Raw genomic sequence first — 21,828 nt, forward strand, 5'->3', positions numbered from 1 at the left:
ACTCTTCTTTTATATATTTCTCAATTTACTATAATATATATATTCCCTCTTCTCCGCTCTAAGTTTTTTATAATTTCCTTCACTCCTCTTTACATAGCGTGCTGCCATCTCTTGTCGATTCCGAGAAACCATTCCCCCTTGCAGCATTCATTGTGTCGTCGAAACTGGCACGTGACACAACTTCTAAGAAATCAGGTTCATCTTCTTATTGAAATGAACAATTTTATGCACATTTTCTGATAGATATTTTTTCTGTATTTTATTCCCGGAGTCTGGGCTTCGCAGATAGCCTAGATAGCCCCGAATATACGCCTCTGTGTTACAAACGTCTGACGTATACCATCCAACAAGTGTAAACAATAGAGCGTCACCTATGTACTGGCTTTCACCCTGCATCATTGTGAGTGTGGCTGTGAAAGAGCAAGCACGTACCTGCAGCTGGCAACATGGAATGGGGAGATTACAGAAACCGTGTTGCTGTGATAGCATTACACAAGGTTGAGAAATCAGCCAGTGAAATTTTCCAGACCTTAAAAAAGTTGAAAATCAGTTGTATGTTTGGGCACCTGACCATCCAGCGCTTCACTGAAACAAGTTCCCAGAATTCAGAGGGGCAATCATGCCTCCTCAGTGATGGTTTGGTGGAGGGTGAGTTATTCTGGTGCCACCCAGCTGCATTTTCGTGAAAAGGGGGGTTAAAACCAATGCAGTAACGAATGCAAACACAATCCTGGAGCCCATTGTCAAAGATTTAAGCACCACATTGTTTGCAAACCAACAGTGGAGTTTCCAGCAAGATTCTGCTCCAGCCCACAAGGCACGATCAACACAACAGTGGCTCGAGCATCATGTGCCTGATTTCATTCCACCTGCAGACTGGCCTTATATCAACCCCGACCTCAACCCATTGGACTACAAATTGTGGTCAGTGCTTGAGGGCATTGTCTGCAAGAAGAGGCACCCCACGATTGCCAGTTTGAAGCGTTCCTTGGTAGCAGCAGTGGCGGATTTTCCAGTGGACATCATGCGTGCTGCAATAGATGAGTGGCCTGGACGACTTGAAGCCTGTGTGCTTGCCAGAGATGGCCATTTTGAAAAATGATTGCTGTTAGTGTGGTCAATACTCCATATAGGTGCCATCTAATGTTACATTAATATATCTTTAACCACTGCTCAGTTCTTCATTATTTACGTTGTAACAGTATTTATGGCGAGACTAGGTACAGTAAAACTTCGTTAATCCGGACGGGCAAAACGAAAAAAAGCAGAATGCAAGTTTTAAATGTGGCTAGAAGTCAACAAGAGAACTTCCCAAAGAAAAGGCAGTCAACCACTGATGAAATTCTGTTTACCGCAGACTTTGTACTGTACTGCATAGTGTGTTTAGCCCTATGCCCTTTAAATACACCATAATACATGTGTTTTGTTGCTATAAACGGAGTTCTAATGCACTTTCTACTGTTCTTATAAGTTATTTCAGTTAATCCGGACTTTCGTTAAACCAGTCAACTTATCCCCCATTAGTCCGGATTAACGAGGTTTTACTGTACTTCGTGAAATCAGTCTTTATTTTTTCTTAGTGAAAGTGAAAGCATTTGTAATTAATTTTACAAAACATTGAAATTGCAGTGTATAAATTACACGGAACTACTTGACGGTACCCAAATATACCTGGCATATAACAGAATGACACTTCTTCAAACAATGTACGGTTAGTTGGTTACTTTCGATTCAACGGCCAACTTTTCTTCCCCCACCCCCTAAAAAGAGGGTAGAAATGGGAAACAAACTTTTGAACAAAGTTGAAAACTTCTCGTGGAAGAGTTTGCCCGCATCGTCGGTAGATGGCTCTCATGCACGGATTATTTACTTATCCTACAGATTTAACGAATTCAAGTTTTTCCAGGTTCATCCGCTTAGTTAAGCGAACATTTGACTCACATAAATGTTGGAGCTGTACTCACGGCATGCAGTTCCTTTCCTCTGTTAATTTGCCAACTCAGAGCACATTATTCACAGATTGATTCTCTTTTATTTTGTTTATTACACGTCGCTTTTCTTTGCCCTAGGATGAAAGAGATTATCCTGTTTGATGTACTTTATATTGCTTTAAGTCCAGTTTATACACAGGCTAATCGGGACTGGGCCTACAGTTTAAAGTTGGATCCGAACAAGTGTGCAATGTGCCTCCACACCGGGTATCGAAACCGGGACCCCTTGATATTATGAGAGATAGAGAGAAAGATACTGGGGAAAATAAACATAGAGAGCAAGAAACAGGAAGAGAAAGAAATGAGAAGCAGTAAACAGGCCGCACGTACACAGAAAAAGAGAAAGACAAGAGAACAGAGGAACAAAAGGATAATCAGAGATGACTAACCGAAATGTGACATAAGTATGAGAGGATAAGGGAAACCAGAGAAAGCAATGAAGAAGAATGAAAAACAGAGAAGAGAAAGGATAGGTGGGAAGCGAGAGGGAGGAAAGTAGGAGGGAGCAAGTAAGAGAGAGAGAGAGAGACAGACAAGTAAAGCGAGAGAGAGAGAGGCAGGAGAGTAAAAGAGGAATAAAACAGGAGACAAAGGGAGACAGATGTAAAAAAAGAAACGAAATGTACATGAGTATGAGAGAAAGAAAAAGGAAAAAATGATAAACCAAGAAAGATGACAAAGAAGCAAGGAAGATATAAGGAAAGAAAGGAACAAGGACAAAGAGAGAATGTGAAACGAAATAGAGGAAATGTGACACATACACACAGAGAGAAAAGGAGAAAGACATATAAGCTAAACATAGTGACAGGAGCAGAGAAAGAAAAAACAGAGTTAGAAAAATGGAATGCAGAAATGAGACAGACAAAGAAACAGAGAATTAGGAAGAGATAGACATCGGGGAAACAAGGGGCAGAGGAAAGATACACTAAGAGTTAGAAAGACAAGAGAATAACTCACAGATAGATAAGAGAAAGAGAATAAGGAAGTATTGGAAAGGGAACACGGAGAGAGAGGAAAATTCATAGCTGGGAAGAAAGGAAAAGAGATATAGTAAATGGATCAGAGATAGTGAACGAGAGAGTCAGAGAGCAAGACGTCGTGTAGTTAATAAAAAGCGCCTCTTCTTCACAACAAGGCGATCCCATTCCCGAAAGCACATTTCGGTCTCTTGAGACACAGAATAACACTTTTCGGCTCTGAAATCAAGCGACACGTGCTGATTTGACACGGATACATTCATGGCCCACGGGAAACATTAAAACCCGATATGCCTTGTCTGGAAACACGTGCCTCCGTTACTGCTCCTGGAGGAATTTATCGCGGTTGAGTAATCTTGGCATCCTGACAGTCATGTGTTAGCTTCAACACTCGGTGGTCAGCTTCTGTACCAATCATTTTGTACTGTACAGGACTGAAGATGGAAAATTAGCTGCACAAGATCGAGTTCTTGAATTTTTGGAGATTCAGTGACGTTTTTACCAGCCGTGGTACCACGACAGTGTTGCCACAACCAATAAGCAACATTTCTCTATATTTTCCCAGTAAACCATTCCTCCAGTGTGTCTTTCAGCAGATCATAGCAGTATTATATTTTATGTTTGTTTCATTGTACAGGTCTCCAGGGCTAAATGGTAGAGCTGTCACAGGCTGAACTTGGACGGTTGGACGTTTCTCGAGTTTGAAGAGTGAAGCGACTTGCAGCCCGAGCTGGCAACCACCTGGAAAGATGGTATTTCGTTCCGGTTTCCACTGCGATAAGAGGAAATGCTTACGGGACAGTGGCGGTGATGGATCAATCGATCTAACCGGGTTGCCCGTTACTTCCCGCCCACAAATTTGGAGGTTGGCGGAAGGGGACAACGGCCAATTTAGTTTGCGTAGCAATTTTCATTAACAAACATATTGAAGTGGAACTATTCTGATTAGTTGGAATTTCCTGGTGTCCGAAATGGAACATCCAATAAAAATCAGCACTTACCAAATTAATTTAATGATACTGGCCACAGGAAACTGAAAATTCCATTAGGTTCAGTCCGAACTCTCTAGCCTTCCTAAACCCGAAGGTTCATGGCTGCAGCAACACAGGCCTTCCATCTGTCCCTATCTTGAGCAAGATCTATATACTCTTACCGATTTCCTTTAGGTCCGTCTCAACGTTGTCCCTCCATCTTCGTCTTGGCCTTTCTACATCAGGTTTCCCAACAAGAATCCTGTAAACTCCTCTTTCCTTGTTCACTAATTTAAACCAATTTTCTTTGTTTTTTAATTTCAATTTTCCTTGTTCAGTCCTTGTTCACTAATTTAAACCAAAGTTATATTTGTCAACAATCCTAGGTACTATAATCGAACTAATGCTATGGTCATGCCATAGTTTATTTATTAGTATCAAATGTCAAGGACACGCAATAATTAATGTGTAAAGTTTTAAAAGTTAGAAAAGTATTTACGAGTAATATTGTTGGGATCAGAGCATCGACATTTTTTAAAAAAAACGAATTTTACGGGCCTCGGGCTTACGAAGATTTAGAATCACTGCAATAAACCACTCGACACCCTGAACTTTTGCCTGAACATTGCCCGCCACTATCCCTCTTCCAAACACGTATTTGCAGAGAGTAGGAAGAGATAGCAGGCTTTTACATTCAGCCCCCCAAATCTTTAGAAACACAAGAAAGTAATTCGCCTTTGTAAGATGATCTAAATCGTAAGGGAAAGTGTAGAAAATGATAACATTACATTCCCTAACGCATACTCATTTATATTGTCTTCAAATATTAACAACTTTCCTTTCTGACAAAACCGTTCATATTTGGGGGTGGTGATCTCAAAAGTAAAAGCCCACTAAACTCAAGTTGGGATCGCCTTTACGGTTATGATGCATATCCCAACATGAAAACAAGTGTTCTTTCGTCCATGACCCACAATGCACCAGTTTTTAATAGCCCGTCGTTCATAAAAGCCAACCGCGAGCGCCATATACGCCAAGACATGCATGTAGCAGCCGCGGCACATGTGTAACGAGCGGCGTGTGTGGAACGCGTGCGTGGCCAGTGTTGCCACCATCTGACGGCATAATTTCCCTTTCTAATATGAAAAAATCCCTTTTCCCTTCAAATGTTCCCTTCATCTAAGAAAATCGTACAATAATGGCAATAACAACAATAGTATTTTCGTTGGCACACGTGCATATTTTTCGTTGCATATATATGGTAATATAGGCTTCTCGCTACCGTGCCAGATGTCCCAGGTTCGAACCTTGGTCAGGCATTAATATACAGTAGTGTTTGTTCCATTACAAATTGCGAAAATTCATCACTCATCATCATCATTCATCCTCATCGTCGCTATTAATCGAAGATGTAGAAAAGTGGCACAAAATAAAACAAATATAAATAGACATGTTGGTTTATACTCAAAGGGGTGGAAATAGGAACAAAAAAATCTATCTTTGATGTCTTCCAATTTCCCTTTTCCCTGTAAAAAAAAGGGAAATTTCCCTTCAAGTAGCAACACTGTGCGTGGCTCGGGTAGTGACGTCACCCAGCTTCCCACGTGCTAAATTTAGCGTATCTGGATGGAGGAAGTGTCCGTGCGAAACGTGCTTCTGTGTTTTACTTTGTAGCACAAACAGACAGTCGGCCGTTTCTGGAGCAGAAGGAATTCCCATTGCGAAGAGAGGGGCGAGTGAAGCAGCCACTAAACGACGCTAAGGTTCTAAAACAGTACATGGTGCGTAGCCCTCGCGGGGTAAGGGGGGACGCATGATTGCATATATACAGTAATAAGAGATTGTGTTCAACTTATAGCAGCTCAAGATAACAGCGTATTTAGGGAGATCCAGGGGATCCGGACCCCCCAAGACTTAGCGTACTATAATAAAATTAAATAATGAAAACATACTTGTCTGTGTAATTGATGGTTATTTATTTTCGTCAAATTTACACAAAGGCAAGCATTACATTGGAATAATACGACTTTCAATAACTGTACCACAGAAGATTTATGCACACTACTAATTTAAAACTAAATATGCTGACCAAGGCAGAAATTTATTTTATTATAAAACATAAACTAATCGTAACGTTTCAACCTTCTAGCTAGGTCTTCTTCAGACTCTGTACCAAGTACAGATGTAACCAGGTACACAATAGGACGATATATATATATATATATATATATATATATATATATATATATATATATATATATATATATATATATATACACACACACACACAAAAATACTCGCCTCCAGACTATTAGAAAGTAGTTCTGGAACAATCTAGCAGGTGGCTTTCCCTTGTCAACTGTACTTTCACCTGAAAGAGAATGTGGTTGGACTCTTTATCTCACACTCTATTTCCTTCATTCTTCTTCCTTCTTCTCTCCTCTTCCTCTCTTGTCCTTTCCACTCTTTCTAACACCTTCTTCCATTCTTTGTTTAACTTCAGTCCCCCATTCCAGTTCATTATGTCTTCTTCTCCTTCTTCTCTATTTCCTTGGCCTCCTTCCATTTTCTCACTAGCATTCTCTTCTCCCTTCCTATCTGCTTAGCCTCATCCCACTCTATATCATGTCCTGTTTCTCTCGTGTGTTTAAATATGGCATTTCTCTCTCCCTTAAGTCGTACTTCATCCCTATGTTGTTTCAACCTGTCTCTCAGCCTCTCTTTCGTTTCTCCTATGTACACACTCTGGCATTCTGAGTCTGAAAAATGGCGCCCAAAATCAGTTCTTTTATTTTTGCAAATATCTCGCTTGGAATGCATTTTATCGCAAAACAGGTTATGACAAAACTTAATCTACATAAAAATATCTACAAAAATGGTTCTGTGCATTTTTCTTCTAGGATGCGCCGTTTTGGCGCTAGAGGAGCGAGTAATTTCACACTATTTCCCCGCCCCGTTTTAGAAGAGCGAAACCCAAGGAAATATTTCTTTGCATGATGTTTCATTGTACTTCCCTTCTATAAGACTGGAATTATTACATTTGTCCTTTCTTGCAGAATACAATTTATGGGTTCAATTGGTTTTATCATTGCAAACATTAGCTCATAGGAAATATTTAGGGTTTTCTACTATGTGCAGGATATGTTTGGTCTGAATGTGAAATTAACCCCAAAGAATATGCCGATTGATTTTGTTTTCTGTTATTTCACTTTTCTGCCACTATTTTCTAATAATGAAGATGAGGATGATTGATATGATGAAATTGATGAAGGGACACTTTTTGTTTTCCAACAGTAGTACAATACAGTCATTGTTTTTATTTATTTTATATAAAATACACGTATTACAAAATTATTTAATTAATATACAGATATTTCCACATGAAAATACATTTTCAAGAATCATATGTGCTTAGAAAGTTTAGAATATGTATTTAAAAGGAAATAAGGACATCAAGTTATGACACGAGAATATTTCCTTAACTTTCGCTGTTGCAGAATCGGGCGGGAGAAAAATGTGAAATTACTCGCTCCTCTAGCGCCAAAACGGCACATCCTAGAAGAAAAATACACACATCCTTTTTTGTAGATAATTTTGTGTAGATTAATGTTTGTGATAGCCTGTTTTGCGATAAAATGCTCTCCAAGCAAGATATTTGCAAAAAAGATTTTTTGGCGCCATTTTTTAAAGATGGCGGCCAAATCCGTAGTGGTACAGGTGTGCAAAATTAGTATGTTATTAAGAGACACCCTACCATCACAATAAAATTTATTCCAGTTTTCCTGATTTTTTTCCCTTATTGGACCTCAAAATCATCCCTTGTTCACGGATAAGAAATCGAAGATACACTCGAAAAAATTTGGTTATTATAGACTAACGCATAATTGAATAAGCAAAATTTTGATGTAATTAGTTTTTATGTAGGTCTACAGGTTAATTTTCAATTAGAGTTCAGTCCCACTGTAGATACGATGTGCATGACTGACCAACTCATAGAGGCTAGGAAAACACCGAATTTTGTTCCATAAATAAATAAGACAAGAAATCTGTTAATCTGACGACGAGAGAATAAGTACTCTCTTTCGTAGTGTAACGTTAGACAGGTAAAAGTAGTTGATGATGTAGACAGTGGATAATGCTCAATTAACATTGGTTATAATTTTAACTTTGAATGTCAAGGAGACATTTAACAGCGTAAGAATTAACTCTTTTGCTTGCATAAAGTTATGCTGCCATCTAACGTTAATAAATGCAGTTAACAATCATATACAAATAGTGTTTCTGTTAGGGGAGGGGGAAGGAGGTGCCGTACTCGAGTCGTTTTGGTAAATAGGCGATAACGCCCGGACACCTTTCACTCATTTATTTCCTTAATTTTACCACTGGTACTTACCTATTTTGCCTTGCGGAACATTCTTTAAGGTGAAGTTATGCCTTTTTCCATAAAATACTGTCAACTTTTCATATTACGATTGATTATTTATCTTACTTGTTCGGCTTCTGTAATATACAATATGGCGTGCACTCGTAATGGATCATCGCGCGTCATGACGCGCCAGCTTATGTTTTGTCGATTATCAGTGCGCATCAGTGTTTCAAAACTTCATGACGGAAAATTACGTACTATTTCGATTTTTTTCATGTTTACCTCCACAAACCATGCACGTTAGCCCCAAAAACTATCCACGGGTAGCCCCACAAACCATTGACGTTAGCCCCAAAAACCATCCACGGCTAGCCCCACAAACCATTCACACAAGGTTAGGTTAGGCCTGTTAGGTTAGGTTCCATTAGCACTTATGTCACCCCTTAATTCATCGAAAAAAGAAAGCGCGGCGAAAATAGAAATGTTCGTAAAAAGAAGGCACGTTTGGAAACACTGCAGAAATCGCGTGACTTTCAACGCTCTCGCCATCTGCACGCACACAATGGAAACAACGGCATAATGTGGCAGGCAATGCCAATTTCTTACATAAAAAGTGATTAATTCTTGTTCGGCAGCATTAAACTACGAAGTTTTTACTTTCCGTGAAAGATAATACCTCCAAGAACGTCCAGAATCCTAAAGAAACTCATTTCAGTAAGTACTTTCTCCTGTAAATTTGAAGAAATCCGTCCGGCCGATATCGCATATTTACCGGGATTTTTTAAAAAAAAGTTAATACAAATACGTTAATCACGACTGGTCACTGATATGTATTGACACATGAAATCAAATCCGTGATGTCTTGACTATAAAGTCATGACATTTATGCTGTCGCCGGAGAGACATTCAAAGAATTACGTAGCGAATCGGAATTTATTTTGATGCAACTTCTTGCTTCGTTGTAAATGTCTTGTGTGACCAGGCATGAATGTTCTTTGTTCCATCAATTTCACCATACCATCATTCTTCCTCATCTTCACAGTTAGCAGAAAAACGAAGTAAAACAAACCAAGTCAAATCATATAATTGCAGTATTATATATTTCGTGTTCTCCCCCAGTAAAACAATATCGATCCGATTTAACAATTCCTCGGTAAATGATGTCTAATGTAGCTACACATATGGCTGCCACATGAAGACGGGATCAGTTGGCGGACCGTGATGATGCACTGGGTCCTGGTTGGTATGGGTGCCCACAGGAGAGTCAAAGGGGGCCACTTGACCCCTTCAAGAAATATAAAACTCCCTTCTGCTTGCTTTTTCTCATTTCTGATTTTTACTTTATTATTTTTTGGGGGGTCAGTGTTATCTTCTCATTTAGCTTACTTACTTTTACTTTCTTTCATTTTAACTCTCTTATTCTTTCATTCTTACTTACTTACACTTTTTCTCTATCTATTTCGTTCTCTGCTTCATTATTTCTTTATTAGCTGTTTACCCGGTGTTGCCCGGGTATTTATTTATCCCAATCTTGTATTAGACAGGAAAATAATGAATTCTAAATATAGCGTAAAATGTAACTAATTTTAAATGTGATCGTGAATGTCACCAATTAGCTTAGCGACTCCGAAAACTATAGATTCGACACTAATCTAGGTCATTTGTGGCATTTTATTTTTCACCCCCTCTCACCACCCATGCCGATAGGTGATGAACTTGGAGTTGAACCGCATAGGGAGTGTCACGAAAACTGTGGATTCCATTCGCAACACAGACTGAATGTTAGACAACCCAAGAAACACTATCGTTGTGCGGATTCCATAGAGTCACGGATGCCTGTATGTGTGCGGAATTTAATATCGATGGTTCTGTATTATTTTTACATGTCACCCTTCCCACCCCTAGAGGTGACAGGGGTGTCTTACCCCCACAGTATTTCTTTCCAGTGATACGTGTACCAAGTTTGGTCGATATTGCTCCAGGCGTTCGAGAGTTATGCCGGAACAAACAAAATATGCACACACACACACACACACACACATACATCCATTTCAAGTTCAGCTAAAGGGGCGGAACTGACAAAGGCCATCTAACATTAAAATTACTTAATATTGTGATAATAGCAAAGTAAAACAAGACGTCAAGTCCCTTTGCTTGCTTATTTCATGAAAGAAGGTAGAAGAAAGGGGTTTGTAGCGTTTAAGTAACTTATTACAACAAAACCCTATTTCCAGTACTCTATTTTATTTAACCGGCGGGCTAGTCTGTATGGAAGACTGCAAAGAAAGAGTGAATTCGGCTGGTGACTATTTAAAACGCATTTGTGAAAACATTTAACAGTGATTTTCCCAAATCTTGATATTGCTCTGAGAATTTTCGTAAGTATTTTGCCATTAAATGCTAGCGGAAAGTCGTCGTTCAGTGTTTTAAAAAGAATGAAAACTACCCTCAGAGAAAGTTATCGTAGGATAACAGATTTTCTAGTTTTGGCATCTATTACAGCGAATGTTGAGGTCCTGCGAGAAATTGATTTTAAGCCTCTCGGTTTGTTGCCATGAAAGCCAGAAGAAAACAGTTTTAAGCGAGTGTTCTCTTTTTAAATATAAATGTATTTTTCTATTGAAGTTAAATGAATGATTTTTAATCAAAAATGTGTCTATATTTTAAAGTTTTCAAGTGTTGTTAATACAGAGCAATCAATCAGCGAAAGTTAAGCACCATGATTGCAGAACTGTTAATAATAATAATAAAAATGTCGACGGGGCCCAAAACAAAGGATAGTCTAGGGCCCCAAATTTTATAAACCTCCCCTTCCTGTCTATTATGATTTCTCTTTCTCTTCCACTGTTACTCAACACCTCCAGCACCCGAAGGGGCTTGGAGAGAGGATTCACAGCCTGCCTTCCGTCGCCTCTCCGTGTCTACCGTGATTCACTTGGAGGGTGAACGCTTGGCACAGTGGCCGGTTGTCGCCCTGGCGCCGGTCCAGCTATTCAGGATCACTGACATCCAAAGGGAGATGCCAAACACGCCGAAAAGCTCGTGACGTCACTCGCCACGTGGCGGAGAGCGACACACACTTGTAATCAATTTTCCGAAGATGCTGCCTTCCCCCTCCCCCTTGTGCCCCTTTTAAGAGATATAGAGGCACCTGCAGCATTTCTATAGTTATTATTACAACAGTCTCCCCGAGGTGTTCGCTTGCATTCCTCTGGACTCTTAAGGGTCTGGAATTCGAATACCGCCTTTGAGGAGCGGATCAATCAAGAACGGTGTATTTTCGGTCCACATGCAAGAGATTGTGGGACTCATTCACGCTTCCTTTGTTTAATACGTTGCGAAAACAATCCTCCTTGGCGGAGGATACCTTAACTATTCCTTGTCCGCTGTAGAATCAAAGTCAATGTAAACAGACACGTGGCTTTCGAGAAACCCTATTTGCATGTAGGGATATAGTGCAAATGATAGAGCCAGCCCACTAAAAAAGCCGCGGTAGCTCAGTCGTCAGGGTGTCTGACTACTATGCGAAAGACCCGGGTTCGATCCCGCCGGGAGAGAACTGGGATCCACCCAGCGTCGTATGAAGCTGGTACTTGGAGGAAACTCTGTGGGTTAAAGGCGGCAAGGGGTGTGGTGCTGATAACATCCCCCACCTTTGGCCGTGATCAAGAAAGTGTGTAGCCCTAACTCCACACTCCCTATACGCCTTCATGGCGTGGTGCAAAGCACTTTCCTTTTTTTTTAATACAACTCAGCCTGGCCGCTAACTGAACTACTGCGACCAATACATAGTATATGCAGGGGCGGAAAATGGTCCAAATTACTGATCTACCTGACCAAAATAACAAAAACAACAGAAACTGACCAAATACTGACAAATTACTGACTTATTTATTTACATCATATCAATAAATCGTCATCCTAAAATTTAAAGTGCGATTTTAATTGTTGTACGAGGGCTGGATCAAAAGTCATGGCGACTATATTTGTTCTTAAACTGTGGTACCACAATATGATCGTATGTCCCGGACAACATGGCTTCCGAATTATATAGACAGGTAACTAGATGGCAGTGTGATGAACGGTTATTTTACAGAGGGTAGTGGACCGCCCTGCCACGAGCAGCGTTCGTGTATCAAAATAGTCGTTATTCAGGGCAGAAATGCCAGAGAATGCCACACGGAGCTGGAGGAACTTTGAGGAATAGTGTCTCACCGTAGTATGCGTCTCTTTTGTTCCTGTAATGCAAATGTATGCTTTCAAACTTCTAAACACATGTAGCACGATGCAGTCTTTAAAGATATTTGCTCGCTTCCCTATCTTATACCTTGTACACATGATCTGCATTTGTCATACATTCCCACAGTACTATACACTGCCCCCTTCCATTTGTATATTTCTGATTTTCGTTCCGGTCCCGCATTCTGGCGAAAAAAAATAGTTGCTATGACTTATGCTCCAACCCTAGTTGTTTTCCGGCTCCACCTGTCTGTCATTCAGGTTTGTTTTTTGCTTCGTACAAAAACCTTTTTACACCTTAGAATCTTTTTTCACGTGCAGAACGTTCATGTAGAGTATGATTTTCTTGTTTAATGTTTAGAAACTGTCCACATAGACAAAGTTAATACCCAGTGAAATCTCATGTCTCTATCGCTTTTTGTACGAAAGTTACGTACGTCTTTGTTGCGTGACATTTTGGACACCCTGTATATACCGGGTGTTTCATAAATTATTGACGGGTTACAAAATTTCAAGTAAACTATTGAACTTTCGTTAATGAAACCAGTTCAGAACGAACGAGGAACGCAAAAAGTTTGTGCGCGTATGTTTTGTTAAGCTGAGAGTTCATATCCCTGCCACTAGGCGACACTCAAATCACTCACATCACTCACAGTGTTTTGTGCAATGTTTTGGTCCTCAAGATCACGGGACCTCACACCGCGTGACTTCTTTTTGTGGGGTTTCATCAAAGACAGGGTATTCGTCTCACCGATGCATGTTATATCGAGGCCCTAAGGGAGTGTATCATCGCAGATATAGACACAACCGGCAGGCCCATGTTGATGTGAGTGTTGCGAGGAGTTATTGTGTTGACGCGTGCCGTGTCACTCGTGGTGTAGGTGTTAAAAAAAATCGGTTTCAGTTCCTCATTCGTTCTGCACTGCTTTCATTAACGTAAGTTCAATACTTTTCTTGCAATAAATATTTGTAACACTGCAAGTATATAATATGAAACGCCCGGTATTTCGAGATGGGAATAAGACGGACCTTTACAATTGGAGACGAGACTCACAGACTTCCAAGGTTAGTCTCGTCTCGACATCACCCGTGTAGTTCAGCTTCTCAGAACAGTTTCTAAATTTTGTTACCTCTTCCAGGCGATCCTCTTCTACTCCCCTCGATGGCTCTGGAAGAACTGGGAAGCGGGGAAGATCCACGCCCTCATGATGGACCTGGACGTCGGCATCTGCTCAGAGATCGAGAAGAAGCAGAAGAAGAAGTTGCTGCTGGACTATCTGATGGACAACCTCAAGAACCACAATTGGTGGGCCTACCGTTATTTCTTCTGCGAACTTCTGGCACTGTGCAACGTCATAGGTACGTTTCCATTTCAATTTTTGTCAACAGATGGCAGTCGTAACTTTTATCAGTTATGATGCAAAATGTTTAAGACATAGGAAACATTTTCTCCAAAATATTAATAAAGTTTTTCATAGAAATATAGGAGTTTTCAAATATAAGTGAGACATATCCAAATTTTAGCGTAATTTTTCTCCACGACAACAATATAATCATTTTCCACAGGTTATTCATCAGTGCAAAACGATATCAAAAGTGAAATGAACGTTCGCCATGTATATAGATGTATCTTGTTTAAGGATCTTAAACGCAAAACACTAGAGCAACCTTGCGTTCTGACATAATCGGTGAATGCTTTTATTGTTAAGCTAGATGCCTAGGTTGTTGGTTAGGCTAGCTAGGTTTAGTTCTCTTAGCATAAATAATAAATTTTGAGTGTATTTATGCTAATGGAACCAAATCTAACAGACCTAACCTAACAAGCATTCCTCGTCTGACATCAGAACGCAAGTTTGCTCTAGTGTTGTACGATAAGGGACACCCCTTACTTAAGAAAGGACCCATTTTAGTTATCCAATTGTACCGGGTGGTCATAAGATAGCGTGATCAATGATACAATAGCAGGATTGTTGTTACTTGTGCACCAGATTTCAGCGACTTCATAGCCTCTTCGCTACAATACGATGCTTCGTACGGGCTCAACAAGGTTTTAAGTAAGGAAACTTCAATTATGCCCACCTAGCACATTAATAAGTGCATGGAATCAGACAATCCGTTATTCTGGAATACAATTCAATTTTGTACACCATCTTAACATATCTACACGTTACAGAACTTGGTAACCCTCTATCCATGTAATCACCAAAACACATTCCCAGAAACATGACTACACCAACCACCTCAATATGACATCATGTTTAACCTACCATTTGAGCACAATAATCTATAGTGCAATGGATCAAATGGACAGCAACCCTGATAATAATGAAACTCAACAGTAAAGCAAAATATTCAAACTATTTAGAAATACAATCTTCATATTTACGATATCTGTTCATTACAATAAAGCACGTCATTACTAATTAACACAATTGAGGACTAAAAGTGGTAAACGTTGTAAGTGCCAAAAGCGAAAGTGTTGGGAAATCGCATCGTTCAGCACATCAGCCCGTAAGAACGTTCACTAGTGACCCCTTTAAACGTCCATTGAACTACTTAGAGGGCTACCAGCCACATTTCACGGTTACCACATTATAAAGCACGGCACATTTCACAGTTTAACGTGGAAAACGGTGTTTGAATTATTGTGGCACTTACAGCGTTTACCAATTTTAGTATTCAATTATCGAAGTGAGGGAGAACCCTTTCAAAGGGTTAACATTAGCAAGGAAAACCATATGTTTGAGACAAGAGTGAGATTCTATACATTTTGTATCAAAAACTTCAGTTTTCCCCCAGAAATTCGGATTTACACACCAACTGGTGTAATTTTGTGCACACAAAAAACAACTCAAGAAAACGCCTTAAATTCGCACAAATGTATCTATATATATAAAAATGTATGTATGTATGTTTGTCCCGCCAATACTCTCGAACGCCTGGAGCGATTTCAACCAAACTTGGTACACGTATGACTTCCAATCTGGAAATAAATAGTATGGGGGTAAGACACCCCTGGCACCCCTAGGAGTGGGGGTGGGAAGGCGGTAACATGTAAAATTAATCGAAAATGACCGATATTAGTGTAGAATCCATAGTTTTCGGGGTCGCTAAATGAATAGTGACACCAGCAATGTCGTTCAAAGCCCTGGCATCCCTAGGGGCGGGGGTGGGAAGGGGGTGACATGTGAAAATAATCAAAAAGGACCTATATTAATGTAGAATCCATAGTTTTAGGGGTCGCTAAGATGAATAGTGACACTACGATTGCCGTTCAACTCCAAGTTCATCACCTATCGGCATGGGACAAAATAAAATGTCAAAAATGACCTATTAGGCGCATCCAGAAAGTAAGTTTCCCACTCGCCCACAGGTGGCAGGCCATGCGTATTGAAACCGGTTTTGCGCATGTGTGAGAGGCACATGCCCTGGCTAGTGAATGTCCTAGAAGACGCTTCCCGAAAGTCCTCATTAGTGTTCGTTCGGTGATCAAGTTCTTGAACGCACAAAACATACAGCCGATCGAAATTCATCGTCAGCTGTGCCAGGTTTATGGGCCAGACGTCACGAGCAAGCAGACTGTGCGTCGTTGGTGCAGGACATTTACTGAAGGCCGGCAAAATGTGCACGACAATGTGAAGCCGCATATGGCTAGGCGCACTGCAGCCCTTCTGTACAGGTTGGGTTGGGAGGTGTTCGATCATCCATCGTACAGCTCGGATCTCGCTCCCAGTGATTACCATCTGTTCTTGCACCTGAAAAAGTTCCTGTCCGGTCAACATTTTCACAGCGACGAAGAGGTTCAGACGGCTGTCACACAATGGTTCGGCGCCCAGGCGGCGGACTTCTACGACGCAGGTATACAGAAGTTGGTCCCCACGCTATGACAAGTGCCTGAATTCCGGCGGGAATTATGTTGACAAGTAACTGGACAAGTGCTGTATCTGTGGCAATAAATCATTGAATGCAATAATGTTTCCTTTTTGTGCACGACCCCAGGGAAACTTACTTTCTGGATGCACGTAATACATTAGTGTCGAATCCATAGTTTTATCAGTCGCTAAATTCTTTGGTGAACCAACCCTTGAGTAACCAACACTGTAGTTAGAATTCATTATTTTCCTGTCTAATAGAAGATTGGGATAAATAAATACCCGGACAATCAGCTAGTTTATTACAAAAGTAGGATTACGAAAGTTAAAAATTGACCATAATTTACATATTACAAAAGAAAGCCGAGATATTTTCTTACAAAAATGAAAATATCAACATTTTCATAAAACTTGGATTCTCCTCACGAAACGCATTAAGGTTCCCATAACAATTAGGGTATATACGCACAAAACATGGTGTCTTAGAACAATGACCAGGAATGTTGATATTTTAAATAATACAAAGGGCAATAACACATTATTTAAAAGGTTCGCCATCCCTAGGCAGAGTAGAAGTTATGAAAGGCACCTGGAGTCAGTTCCTTGATCAACTTATTTGTCCTAATTAACCCATATAGGTACCAAAGCGACAGAAGTAATTAAAATAGAATACAAATAGTTTAAGGTAGACGGTAATGTCAGAAATATAAATAAAGTGAGAAAATCCAGATCGTAGTCTCGTGAACAGCGATATTTAAACTTAGAAATCAGAACAAAACTATAGTGAAAGCAAGCACTTTCCATGTAAGTATTCATTAAAATCCCCTAACAACCTCCAAAAACCTAAAACAAGTTTAAGATTATGAAAAAAGATCATCAGAATGAAAAGGAAAACAAAATATTCTCCTTATTGCTTATTGCCCCATTCTGTTGTTCTTTGAGCCACGGCGCCAGCTCCATCTGGCGTCCAAAGTACCAACCTGTTGCTCCCAGCCCCATTTTCCCGCCTTCTTTCTTCCCCCTCCCTCACGGCGTGACAGCAGTTTGTTTTGGCAACTCTTTCTAGGACTGCGAGAGAATGTGTATATATGTCTTTGCCCGGCCTGGCCTAGATACACTTACAAACACAATATTTCGCAGGGTAACCGTAGGAGCAGTTGCCTGTTAAAACGTCAAGTTACTCGGTTAATGGTTGAATTACGCACACGCGGGGCTTAGACCACCCCGTACCCCTTCACATTTTAGCCGAGACAAGGAACATTAAAAATGCCATTATGGAGTCCGGTGAGGTGAAAGCTATTGAGGAGGAAAAACATTAAATGTCAGTGTTGCCGACGAAAGATAGAAATGGACGCCAGAATTTCAGATGCGCCAGTGTTGCCAACTAAAGATAAAAATACACTCCTGAATTTTAGAAGGGTCAGTGTTGCCAACTAAATATAAAAAAGTCCTCCAGAATTTCAGAAGGGTCAGTGTTGCCAACTAAATATAAAAAAATTTCCTCCAGAATTTCAGAAGGATCAGTGTTGCCAACTAAAGAACAGACTCCAGAACTTCAGTAAGTCTTTACCGTTTTACATATCTTTCACATGGTTTAACTTGGTGCAGGCCTATATCTTCCGGGGGTGTGTTGGGGGGGGAGGTTCAGAGGTATCCAGAAGGTCTGTTTCAAAAACGTTCCTTGTTAAGATGTTTTAGAACTCGATTAACGGGGGTGGGTGATATTAATTGGGAATTTTTACAATTTCCCTCCATAAAGCCGCTCTGGGCTTATCAAACTTGTAACCAGAGGGGACTTAAGGGCAGGTGGAGCGCGGTGCTGAACACATCCCCTCCACTTTAGCCAAGTGTCTCCACGGCACGGTGGACTGCGCAGTGGGAGGCTTTACCGTAGTGGAGAAGTCGACGCCACGAGGTCCCAGGTTCGAATCATGTTTACTGTGTTTGTTCATAATTTTTATTAGTTTATAATAAATCCACATCGTCGCGATTAACACATGAGGCAGAAAAGTAGCTTAAAATAACCAAATTGGAAAGCATGAAACAGTATAAATCATAGTGTGTATAGGTTCTGTACGTAGAAGCATCCCAATACAACTTATTTACATATTTTGCAGTTTAAGTAGCAACATATTCCCCTACATTAATATTACGTTCCCCATTTTATCATTCCACCAATTAATACTAATGCAGATGTTCGTAAAAATTAGGTATAACATTTAACACATACACAGGTACGATGTGTCCGAAAATTTGATTTGATGACTTGATTTGTTATTTAACGTCGCTTTTCTTCAACTTTTGGTTAATTAAGACGATGAGGATGAAACGATGAAATTGATAAAGGGACAGTAACGAAGAACATTCATGCCGGGATTCGAACTCGGGACCCCTGGCGGCGTCGTAGCGCGCTGTGCTATAACCACTGCGCCACGGAAGTCTCGGCGAAACTACGTTGTATAAGGCAGAAATACATATTCGAATCGTCAGATATGTATTTGTAATTTCTTCATATCAGCAGCAGCCATTTCATTTAAATAATTTTACAATACAGAGTGAGGCAAAAGTCATGTTACGTAGGTATAGCTATGGCCACCACGGTCACCAGACGTAACATCCTAGTTTTTTCCCTTGTGGGGACACGCAAAGTCCATTGTGCACGTTAAGAGGCTGGACTATTTCAAAGAAAATATCGCAGGCGCCATTTCCCAAATCACCCCCACAAAACTAGCAGACGCTTTACTCAACTGGAAGCGTCGAATTGAAGCATGCATTCAAGCAGATGGTGCGTATATTAAAGGTGTGCTCTAACTGACCATTGCATGTCAATCATGTGTATGTATTGCTTGATTGATTTGGTTTATTTTACTTCGCTTTTCTGCCACTTTTATCTAACCGGGAAGATGAAATTAATGAAGTAATACTCACACAGAACACCCGTGCCCAGGCCGGGATTCTAACCCGGAACCACTAGTGTCGTAGCGCGGTGTACCGCGATGGTCCTCCAAGGGGATCGGCGAGAATGGTTGCAGTATGCACGTATTTGTTGTCCCATGCAGGGGCGGTTACTGATATTGTTGCAGTGTTGCACAACGACCGGATATTTTACCATGAAATGTCAAGCTTTTTGTTAGTATTTTTTCATTGCTTTCCTATTAAATATATTGAACGTAAACAAATAATTTTACCCTTGATTGCGTCAAAAAAGCTAATTCCATTATGATCCGTTGAAAAGAAGGAAGCAACCTGCGAGATTTCACAGTATATGAGTAGACGTACAGGTCGGTGTTGCAGCGCCGAAGCAACGCCCTGATCTCTACAGCGAGGAGTATTGGAGCGAGGTTCAACGCCGTTGTTCCTATCCTCGTGCCTAAGTCGACTCCTCGTTGCACAGACTGTGCAACAAACCAAGGTCACCACCAGGCGTAGACAGGGAAGAAGACTTCACGTCGGACCGACAGGAAACCCTGGGATGTTAGTTATTTTTTACGCCGTTAGAGAGCAGCAGCGTGCGAACAGTAGGCAAGGTCTTACTGTCCCGTGTCGTACAGCAACAGACAAAATGTCCGCGTTAGGCAAAGATAAATATTTTCCTTTGGGGAGAATTTTAACCTAATTTACTAACCTTACCACCAATCACTAACCCAAATTCACTTTCAAATATAACTTATCGCATACAACTAGTGTGCTAGTTATCTTCCCTGATGTTGTGACGTGGGCGCTGGGACTAATTGTCTATTGTTATAATTGCGATATTTAGTGTACGGTTGTTAAGTCGTGTTCCAACCGATACCAATGCTTGAAAATTTTAACAATTAAAAATTGTTCAAAATACTGACTAATATTATTGGGCGAGCCCAATTACAAGCATCGAGTTATCAGTTTTCCTTCAAAACATTCAACAGTTGAATCTGAACATTAAAGCACTTCTTTGTAACACAAGAAACACAATTGTTGCCGAACAAATGGAGACTTCAAATTTTTCATGATAATTATTAATTATACCACCTCGAAAGGATCACGTGGCATTTTACAAACAAAATACAACCGATACTTTCCGATATCGATACATCGACATCGGCTCAGCCCGAATATAAATATATATAAAATTATGAATATATGAAATTACATTATAAATATATAAAAAAATAAAATTATATATAAATAAATTATAGCTGCTGCAACCACCAACATCCCGAACCACGAGCCGCCACTGGTCCCATGTAACATGACTTTTGTCTCACCCTGTGTTTGTTAACACTGGCACAAACATAGACGCACCTACACTCCCAAATTGGAAACACAAAAGAAAAAAGAATAGTGTCCAACTGTCATCAAGCGATGACGTAAGGATATGGAGGTGATCCAAAATGGACACGCACGAATGACAAGTATAGCATTCGAAAATGGCGGGGGGAGAATTTCCATTGTAACCTTGCGAAAAACTAACGTGTCCCAACGTTTCCACCCCTACTTCCCTTGGCTCGGCAGTTAACGAGTTTGGTTCGAATCCAGGAAGGGGCCTTTTTACGCTCCTTTGGACGCTAGGAGTTCATTTTGGTTGGCGCGCCGTGCAAATGGCCTGGAGTCATTCCCGCGCCGAGTGAAATGGTTCCAGAAATGTCAAGCGCCGCGACGCTCCCGTTAAGCGTCACGACGTAATCAGTCCTTGCCGTTGCATAATTCTCCACGTAACATTCTCTCTCTCTCTCTTTCTCTTTGTTCTTCCTCTAGTATCCTTCAACCTCTTTGCCACGTGAATCTTGTTGCCTTGAAACAAGGACATTGCAACAGAAAGAGAAGGCTTGGGGTGGATCCAATTCTTCTTCCAATGTTACTAAGTTTTTTAATCGCTAAGTAGAGCGTGTAATTAGGAACTAAACTTCTTGCCAATGGTAACACTGTTAAGCCTTGTTTCCATGTGAATAAAACATTAAAATACTGAACAAGGCAAAATTTATTGTATAAAAATATACACTAAAAACGTAACGCATTAGTGTATTAGGTCAGTCAAAAAGTAAATGCAATCATTTTTTTATTTTTCACAGCAACAATAGAAAACTTACAATGATATCATTTTCCAACATAGTCCCCCTGCACTTCAATACACTTGGTCCAACTTTCCACAAGCTTTCTGATATCCTGAGAAGAAAAATAAGGTTTTCGGTTCCTTCACCTGTTGATCTGTGTCGAATCGACGGCCTCTTAAAGCATCTTTAAGTGGACCGAACAGATGGTAATCCGACTGGGCGAGATAGGGACTGTATGCAGAATGCTCTAACACCTCGAAGCCCAGATTCTGAAGAGTTTGAGCGGTGTTGGCGGCGGTATGGGGACGCGCGTTGTCATGCAACAAAAGAATGCCTTCCGACAATCGACCTCGTCGTTTGCTTCGAATTGCAGGCTTCAACT

The 21,828-nt window shown here is 40.5% G+C and overlaps 1 protein-coding gene across 2 annotated transcripts in view; it reads left to right on the forward strand.

The window, feature by feature from the left end:
- Positions 1–21,828, forward strand: part of shakB (Innexin family member shaking B) — a 165,394-nt gene that overhangs the window by 59,054 nt on the left and 84,512 nt on the right. For both annotated transcript variants that reach the window (XM_083110086.1, XM_083110085.1), the window contains exon 2: positions 13,684–13,903. In XM_083110086.1, coding sequence (XP_082966212.1) covers positions 13,684–13,903 — 220 coding nt within the window. The remainder of the gene's footprint in view (positions 1–13,683; positions 13,904–21,828) is intronic.

Source organism: Lepisma saccharinum, chromosome 23 (genome assembly GCF_977018435.1).
Source record: "Lepisma saccharinum chromosome 23, izLepSacc3.1, whole genome shotgun sequence".
Taxonomy (NCBI): Eukaryota; Metazoa; Arthropoda; class Insecta; order Zygentoma; family Lepismatidae; genus Lepisma; species Lepisma saccharinum.